Consider the following 9,428-nt stretch of genomic DNA (forward strand, 5'->3'; position numbering starts at 1 on the left):
CTGGTGACTGATTGGGTGGTCACGTGGCCAATCAACACCCCAAGGTGTGGTGGGACAGCATTGCAAGCTTATGGCCCTAGCTCTGAGACAGAAGCCAACATAGTAGAAGGCAGAGTGGAGCCCACAGGGACCTCGACAACAGCAACATGGTCTGAGCCCGGACCTGGGAGCCCCAGCAACCCTGTCCTTGGACTTGAGTAGTCTCAGCCTGCACACCCTGGAAACAGGCCACGTTGGCTGCCCCTTCTGTCTCTGGTGCAGATGCAGAGTGGGACAAGTGAACCACATGACACAACGCAGGGTGTAGGTGGCACTAGAGGAGCTGGCAGCAGACTGTGGAGGGGAGGACTGGGGCAGGGCCGAGGGCCTAGTGGGAACTAGAGGAAATGGGCAGATGCCTGGTGTATGCACAGTGGGACTGGACGTGCCTCTGCCCTCCAGCAAAGGGATCTGGTGTGTACTAGATACGCACCTGGTATGGACTAGACGGGCTGGGTGTGCACCCAGTGTTCCCCAGGGGAGCTGGGTGTGCCCTGGCATGCACTGGGGGGACTAGGTGTGTACCTGGTGTGTACTAGGGGAGCTGGGCATGTACCTGGCATGCACTAGGGGGGTTGGGTGTGTACTAGAGGGGCTGGGTATGCACCTGGTATATACTAAAGGGGCTGGGTGTGCACTAGGGGCTGGGCATGCACAGAGCCAGCCCATGAAAGAGACTAATGCAGCTCAAGTGAATGAGCGAATGAATGAATGAATGAATGAATGACAACACTGAGAACTCGTACTTATGCCAGGTCTTGTCCTGAGCACTTTATGTAGAGTGATTCTTTTAATCCTCACAACAGCCCAATGAAACAGGTTCTGTCAGTGTCCCCATTTTACAGATGGGGAAACTAAGGCACAGAGTGCTAACCAATTCACCAAGGATCACAGTATAGTAAGGGGCAGGCGTGTGCCTAGTCACAGGAGGAGCCCTTGACCACCTGGGAACAGAGCAGTGAAGGTGCTGGCTGACAGGGTTCACCCGCCCTCACCCTCCCTGTACCACCTTGCCAGTCCCCTCCTGGAGGGACACCCACACTCACCATTTTCCGAATGGCAGCGTTGGAGTGGTTGGCGGCTGTGGAGATGAGCTCCAGAGACCCTGCAGGAGGACAGAGAGTCAGCGTGGGGCCTCGTGGTGGGGCTGCGTGTTCTCGCCCCAAGAGGCTGACTCTGCAGCTCCGGGGCAGCTGCTTCCAGTGGCAGGTTCTATCCTTCTCTTGACCTTTCCCGCAGGAGCCTGGGCTGCTCCATGGGCCTGGCCCAGGTGTAGAGGGTACAACCCATGGCCCTGTAGACACACTCTGTCCGCTGGGGGCCTGCTGGAGCCAACAGCAGGTGGGGGCCCCCCACTTTCCTGCACAGACCCCTGCCCTCTGATGCCTGCCCGACATACTGTCACTGCCCTTGGACCAGGAGTGGCCCCAGCCAGCCCCATGAGGCCCATTCCTGGACAGGGCCTGTGTGTAGCAGTGCCTTCCCCAGCACTGACATCCACTGTCACACTTTGAGCACGGGAGACTCTTCTCTGCCCTCAAAGACACTAAGTCACTTCCTGAGCTGTTCAGGGGGCTCTCTCTCTCTGTCCGTCTCTTTCTCCTCTGTCTTCGTCTCTATCTGTATCTTTGTCTCTGTGTGTCTCTGCCTCTCCCTTCCCGCCTCCCCCAGGGTTCTCGGCAGGTTTCCCTTCTCCCTCCCAGGACCCCTTGGCCTTGTGGCCACCCCAGCTCACTCTCTGCATCCTTCCGATCTGGGGCATCCCCCGGGAGCCTCTTCAGATAGTCCCTGAGCAGCAGCTCATATCGGGGGACCCTCTGCACGGGTTCCAGCATGTGATGCTGCAGCGTCAGGTTCCCGCACACCTCTTGCTTCTGTGGGGGACAGGGGACAGCAAGGGTCAGGCCGAGGAGTCAGTGTGGAATTCTGGCCCCATCCCTTGCTTCTGGCCACCACAGCCCCAGGAGCCTGCCCAGAGCTGACTGCCCTTCTGGACACAGCTGGTACAGACCAGCTGGGGAAACTGAGTCTCAGAGAGGCTGAATGATGGAGCAAAGATCGGAACCCTGGGAGAGCTGCTCTAGGCCCGAGCTCACTCTTTCATCCACACCCTCACTGGAGAAAATTAATGCCCAGACAAAACTGACTCTTCCCCTCAAGGGGGACCTTTCCCCACTGGCATTCACCTGTGGGCCTGAAGCTGCTCTGAGATTCCTTCTGCAGATTCGTCTCATCGTGAGCACAGGAGTGAACGTTTGGGTGGGCAGGTGGGGTGCTGAGACCCAGCCCATGCTGCTCCACCCCGGCCCAGTACTGCCCCCAATTCCCCCACACCTCTCTGCCTCTCTCTGAAGCACAGTCCCTGTTCTACCCCTAACCGAGCCCCAGGTACGTGTGTCCCCACAGGTGTCACCCTGTCACCTCTGTGCTCCCCGCTCGGCTCCTCCTGCCAGTGCCTCCTTGTCTTCTCCCCCAGCAATGCTCACTTGGCAGAGTGTCTTGGCCCAGAGGGCCCGCTGCCTCTGACGTACTGTCCACCTGCTTCCCCACCCACCTGCCAGCAACTCGACGGCCTCAGCCACCCTCATCCGGCTTGGGGCCCAGAAGAGAATGGCCTCCGGTTCAGATGAGCTCAAAAATGCCTTGGATACAACAGGGGTGGAAAAGCCCTCGCTTGCAACCTTCATATAAACAACTGTTTTAGGCAAGAATCGTCAAGAGGTGATGAGGAACAGCATATTTACATAATCTCAAAGTATCTTCCTACAAGACACTTAATAACAGGGGACAAAAGCCTAACTTCACTGTGGACAGGCCTGACAGACACATCTTTCATCAAGTGAGCATCCCCAGAAATGGGACAAATGGAAACTGAGTGCCACCAGGCAGGACGCGGTGAGAACACAGCCTTACTCCGGTGAAATTTCCACAAAGGCACGGCCTGAACTGAATCATGAACGAACAGCCGGCAGAACCAAACCGAGAGACGGTCTACAAGTAACTGGCCTGTACCACCCAGGAGGACAAGGACAGAGGCCTCTTCTAGACGGAAGGAGACAACGTGATAATGAACGCAACGTGTGGTCCTGGGTTGGGTCATGACCAAGAAGAAAAGAGAGAAAAGAATATTATGGGGACACCTGGCAACGTCTGAGTGGGTGCCGTGGAGCAGACAGTACACAGAATTCCCTGACTTTGGTCGCTGTGCCACGGGCTCCAGGGGAGTTCACATTTAGTGAGAAAGGGCTGCTGCGTCTGCAGCTTAGTCTCAAAAGGCTCAAAAATCATAATCATATGAATGTGTTTAGAGAGAATGGCAAAGAAAACAAGACAAAATGTTAACAGTTTGTAACAATTTGTCATTATTTGCAACTTTCCTGTAAACCTTTGAAATTATTTCAAAATAAATTTTTTTTTCCTTTTTGTCTTTTTTACTGACCGGTAACGGGATCGCAACCCTTGGTGTCGCACCCGTACCGGGGACTGGCAACGGGATCGCAACCCTCGGTGTTGCGCCCGCACCGCGCTCAGCCAGTGAGCGGGAACCGGTCTCCACATGGGATCCGAACCCTCAGCGGGAGCGCTGCTGCACTCCCAAGCGGCGCACTCTCCAGTGTGCCACCGGGCCGGCCCTCAAAATAAAATTTAAAGAATTAAAATAAAATTTGGATTGAACAAAGCAAACCTTCAAAAGCCACGAGAGCCTTGACTGTCATGTGATCTGTTTTGTCCATGCAGGGGCTTCTCAGCCTCGGCACTAGGGACGTTTGGGTCAGAGCATTCTCTGTCGTGGGGCCATCCTGTGTGCTGCAGGGTGTGTGGTGGCATCCCTGGGCTCCATGCATTAACGTCGGCAGCACTAACGTCTGCAGACACCGCCCAGGGCCCCTGGGGGTGAAGTTGCCTGTGGAGAATGGCTGAAGTGTGCTGAGTCTGGGGTGTAGACCCCTCCCCACAGCTGCCCAGCCCAGCACCCGAGGTCTGCCCAGGGTGTGGGGGACACCCTGGCCAGTCGCTGGGCTTTGACCACAGGCCAACACTGCCCGTGAGTATCCCCAGGCAGACGCCGCCTGGGACAACAGCACTGGTGTGGCTGCTGTGGACATCGTCTGTCATCCCAATCCTGAAAATGTCTAGTCACCTAAGGGCATACCAGACCCAAGAACCTGGTCTTTCAGGTGTGGATGAGGGACAGCAGACTGTGCCCGGCAAGAACCCGTTTCACCACGCCCAGGGAGGGATCTGCAGGGTGAGCAAAGGTGCTGCTTGGGGAGGTGGGAGGCTACTGTTCTGTGGGGACAGCTGGGATGGGGCCAGCCGTGAAGGCCTGAGACGCACACAGCGGGGCGAGGACATGGGCAGGCAAAAGGGGAGAAGAAAGGACTCGGTGTGAGGACTTGACTCTCCTCTCTGAGACCTGATGCTGATACTGAGTCGAAGACAATTTAAGGACTCGGGGGACCTAAGACTTTGGCACTAGGAAACCATGGGTGACCTGGTGACAATCGGTAAGGTCTCAGGAAAATGCAGAAAGTTATAAGGGGTGGCCCCAAATCCAGGCCCAGCCTCTATACCCCCAGCACAGAGAGTGCCCAGGCTCCAGAAGCCCTCCAGGGTAAGGGGGCAGGGCAGGAGAGTGCGTGAGCATGTGCGGGTGTGTGAACGTGCGTGTGCACACACGTGGGGTCACTAGTTGCGTTGGGACAAGCAGCTGACTATAAAACTGGATGCTTACCACAAGCCATCTGGAAACTATTCTGGAGTAGCTTTTAAAATTTTTTAAATGAAGCCATAAAGTTAAGGAAAAAACATACTTTATATAATCTTGGAAATGCATTCATAAGCATTATTTTAAAGCCTTTTTAAAAAATTTCACCTTTTAAAAAGAATTGTTGAACACAGCTCTTAAAAAACCCCAAATTCTGTATGGCAAACAACATCATAAACTTAAAAAATAAAAGGTCAATGGGAAAAATACTTGTGACATTATGACAGAAGATGGTTGAAGTTCTTAACCTATATAAACCTACGATAAGAAAAGGCCAACAGCACCAGGGAAAGAACAGCGAGGACTAGGGACAGGCTGTCTGCAGAAACAGAGAGAGGAAAGATCAGTACTGCACTTTTTAAATGCCTGCCCTGGCTATTGAGGGACACTGTGGAGCCAGAGACCCCTTTGAATCCAGGTTCTGTAAGTGACAATCCATGATGCTGTCAACTGCACGGCTTGTGGAACCACGATTTTCCCATCCATGAAATGCAAATGATGACTTGGCCCCGGGAGTCACTGTAAGGATCAAAGCATCAATAGAGCATCTGAACACATTCCATAATTTTACTAATTTTTGCTGTGTTCCATATACTACTTTTTGGAGTAAAAAAAACATACATGTTTTTTAAAAAATCCACACTCGGCCCCGTGCCCCTGGAGGACGCTTGTGCTGCGCGCCTGCAGCCTTCCCTACCTGGATGCTGTGGACGACGTCTTTAAACAGCAGCGAGCGCCCAGTCCACGTGCTCACCAGCCCTACGGCCCTGTCGAAGTTCTTGACGTACTCGCCGTACATCTTCAGGAATGGGGCCAGCTTCTGCAGGATGTCCCCAAGCCGGGGGTTCGTGTCCCTTTGTGGGGGCATGAGATCATCAGAGAAATGGCCCGGGGGGAGCAGGAGGGAGCACTGAGGTGAGTGGACATGAACTTCACCAGGGGCCTACAGGATGGCGGCAGAGGGCAGCGGCCTGACTTCCAGCTCTGTGTGATGGTGTGAAAATCAGTCACCCTCTGGGCCTTCGTTTCCTGCCCTTTACATTTGGGTTAGAAGAGTGTGTTACTAAGAGATTAAATGAAACGATGCCTATAAAAGACTTCAATGGTGCAGGTTTAGAACCAGTGCCCCCAACACAGGAGGCATTCGCAGTCGTAGAAACGCTCAAACGATGGGCCACAGTTATTACAGAGGATCAGTGAAATACCACTGTGGTCCTTTCAAAAGAGCAAAGATGAAAAATGAAGCTTGTATCCAATGCTGGCGAAGTCACAGGGAAACGAGCACTTTGCAGGACTGACAATAAAACCCAACTGCTGCTTCGGACAGGGATGTGCAGACGAGTTTCAAGAAGCAGAAAAATACATTGATCGTCTTTGACCTTAGAACTGTTGGAGATTTGTCTCAAGTAAATAAGCAAAAAAAGAGAGAAAAGCCACAGACAAAGCCATCACTGAGCATTGCTACCAAAGTGCACATGTGGATTTAATTTAAAGGCTCACCAACTGGGCAGGGTGGGTGAGTCACTGGACTCCTGTGCCACTTTTATAAAAGGCGCCGAGGAGGCCACATGTGTGTTTGTGGATTAACAGACTGTAGTGCCTTGAAGGAGAAAACCCGTCTCTACCAGGCGTGGACTTGTCAGCCAGAAGGTCACATGTAGCCCTGACCACCTTGGGGACACAGTGCTGATCACCTTGGGGACTTCGCTTAAATCCCACATGCTCTGCAGCTGGACCATGTCTTTCTAAAGATGTACGAATCGACCCAGCCCCTCCCTGGGCCACAGATAAAAAGACTTCCCCAGTCAAGCTCCCTGGCCCTGTGGTCTCTGGGACTGAAGCCTGGAGAATGGGTTTGTGGGACACTAAGGGCCAGGCTCCTGCTGTGGCAGGGAAGCCGGGCCTGTGAAGGGGGCAGACAGCAGAGGCCCTGATACAAAGCTGCAGTGGAGCACAAGAATGGAGGGGGACACGGAATGCAGGGAACGGGAGAGCCCGGGCGCCACGCCTGTGATGGTTTCCTGATTGTGACTTGCAGCCAAGCTGTCTCTCTGCTAACAAGGTACAGAAGCGGCAGAGGGACAGGACAGACCACAAGGACGGCAGGAGAGGATCTGGCGTCCACTGTTGAGGGGAAGAAAGTCTCATTTTTTAAAGCAAAGGTGGATTCTATGTTAGGAGGGAAAATAAAACGACCGAACACTACTGATTCACTGTTTGCTGCTTCGCTTAAATCCCACAGAGCCCTGGGTGTGGTGTTAAAATCCCTCAGTTCTACGTCATCTGCTTCCTCAGAAATGAAGGCATGGAGACATTAAGTGGCCAGTCAAGGTCCCCAGCCAGGAAGGGGTGGGGTCGGGATGTGACCAAGGACTAGGCAGAGAAAGGAGGCTCCCCAGCCACCTGAGAGCCCACCGAGTGCCTGCCTGGCTTTCAGGCATGTGAGCCCCAGAGTTAGCGGCCACCCGAGGCGCCCCACGTGGCCATGAATGCTACTCACCACTCCTCTGTGATCCGCGTCTGCAGCTCAGGCAGCAGGAACTGCCCGTGGAAACGGTGGATGGAGGAGATGTTAGAGAAGATGCCTGTGGTGACTTCTGCAGGGATCCCTGCTTCCATCAGCCTGGTGCAGAAAACCTGGGCACAGAGAGGCCCACAACAACCACTGAGTGTTGTTCACCACAAACAGTTCTAATCTGGCATCTGCCACAGGTCTGGGCACTCGGGAGGGGCTGCTTCCACCGTGTCTTTTCCTAATGAACTTCAGAGTCCTTGTCCCTCCTTTTTATCAAACTGGTTCACACAACCTCCTGTTCTAAGTGCAAGATTACTTATGGCTGAGGATTGTGGGTGAGGGAGGAACAGTTCCTTGAGGACAGGGGCAGGACATCTTTCCTCAGCCACCTTTCATGGGAAATGGAAGGTCCATATTGTCTTCTCTGGCTTGCAAGATACAAACAGAAGCAACATGTTCGATCAAAACTCTGGTTTCCACTGGCACTTTATTTCCTGTGCTCACCAGCCCCATGTTGCCATGTAGACAGGTATGAGTGGCACTCACTGTCCCAACTGTTTATGCAGAAGCCACTTGCATGCTCCAATAATGCAATTGCCAAAAAGAAGTATCTAAAAGTTGACTGGACAAACCTTTTTTTCCAGAGCCAAAAGCACTGAAAGCAAAAAATGTTTCTAGACCAGAATTAACTTTGTCTGAGTTTTAGTATTTAAGTCATTTGTACTCCAACCCTATGCTCAACCAATGCTAAGAAATAGGGAGACTCTGAAATTGCCCACTGAAATTCTGGAAGTGAACAAAGGCAGGCCCTGGGCCATGTGGGCTACCTGGTCCAGCAGGTGCAGCCGCCTCACATAGGTCTCCTCAGTGTGCAGGAGCTCCTGGGCAATATGGAGCAGCTTCTGTGGGTCGGAGCACTGTGGAGAGAGGGTGAGCAGCTCACTTAGAGAAGATGAATCTTGGGGAGGCAGCATCTAGCAAGGGCTATCTGCTGTGCGCTAGGATGATCAGGGGCCACCAGGGGCAGGAGGGAGCCACTTGACTGGGAGGTGGTGTTCAGCTCTCATAGATGGTATCTCTAGGGAGGTTTCTGGGAAAAGCACTAGAGTTTCTGCCAATCTCCAAAAATCCACTGCAGTGCAGAAATGACTCCACCATCTCCAGAGCTTTGACTGCAGAGCAGCTGCAGTGCCCACATCAAAATATATTGCAGAGTGACATCAGCAAGATGGTGGACTAAGAAACTACAGGTGCTTCCTCCCTCACAGAGACACGGAGTTAATAACAATATATGGACCAGGACACCTCTGTGAGAATTCAGTTGAGAAGCTACAGCACCCGAGCCATTATAAAACCAAGAAGGGATTCCAGAGAAAGGCGTGGGAAAATTGATAGTGTTTGACACGCTTGCCTGTTTGTGCTGCTACAACAAAACTCGAGACTGGGTAATTTATAAGTAACATTGATTTATTTCTCACAGTTTGGAGGCATATATGGACCAGGACACCTCTGTGAGAATTCAGTTGAGAAGCTACAGCACCCAAGCCATTATAAAACCAAGAAGGGATTCCAGAGAAAGGCGTGGGAAAATTGATAGTGTTTGACACGCTTGCCTGTTTGTGCTGCTATAACAAAACTCGAGACTGGGTAATTTATAAGTAACATTGATTTATTTCTCACAGTTTGGAGGCTGGAAGTCTAAGATCAAGGCACCACCAGGTTCAGTGTCTGGTGAAGGCCAAGTCTCTGCTTCCAAGATGGTGCCTTGAATGCTGTGACTTCATATGATAGAAGGGATGAAAGGGCAAAGGGTGGACAAACACTGTGTTCTCACATGGAAGAAGACCAGAAAAGAAGGAACCATTCCCTCATGGCAGAAGAGAAGAAAAGGAATCCATGTACTGCCTCCCCCCCCTTTTTTAAGAGCCTTAATACCATCCATGAGGGCTATGCACTCATGACTTAATCATTTCCTAAAGGCCTCATCTCTTAATACTATTAAGTTTCAACATATAGATTTTGTGGGACACACTCAGACCACAGCAGTTCCCCTTTGTGCTCCTCCCCCTATACAGCATAGCATGCCACAACTGGAAGGAAACTTCC

At 52.4% G+C, this 9,428-nt stretch overlaps 1 protein-coding gene across 1 annotated transcript in view; it reads right to left on the reverse strand.

The window, feature by feature from the left end:
- The window catches only part of FGD3 (FYVE, RhoGEF and PH domain containing 3), a 41,834-nt gene that overhangs the window by 19,408 nt on the left and 12,998 nt on the right, over positions 1-9,428 (reverse strand). The window contains 5 exon segments of the mRNA XM_008576205.1: positions 1,086-1,144; positions 1,775-1,913; positions 5,505-5,661; positions 7,308-7,444; positions 8,150-8,239. Of these exon segments, the coding sequence (XP_008574427.1) occupies positions 1,086-1,144; positions 1,775-1,913; positions 5,505-5,661; positions 7,308-7,444; positions 8,150-8,239 (582 nt within the window).

This window comes from Galeopterus variegatus, unplaced genomic scaffold, assembly GCF_000696425.1.
Source record: "Galeopterus variegatus unplaced genomic scaffold, G_variegatus-3.0.2 Scaffold1310, whole genome shotgun sequence".
Lineage (NCBI taxonomy): Eukaryota > Metazoa > Chordata > Mammalia > Dermoptera > Cynocephalidae > Galeopterus > Galeopterus variegatus.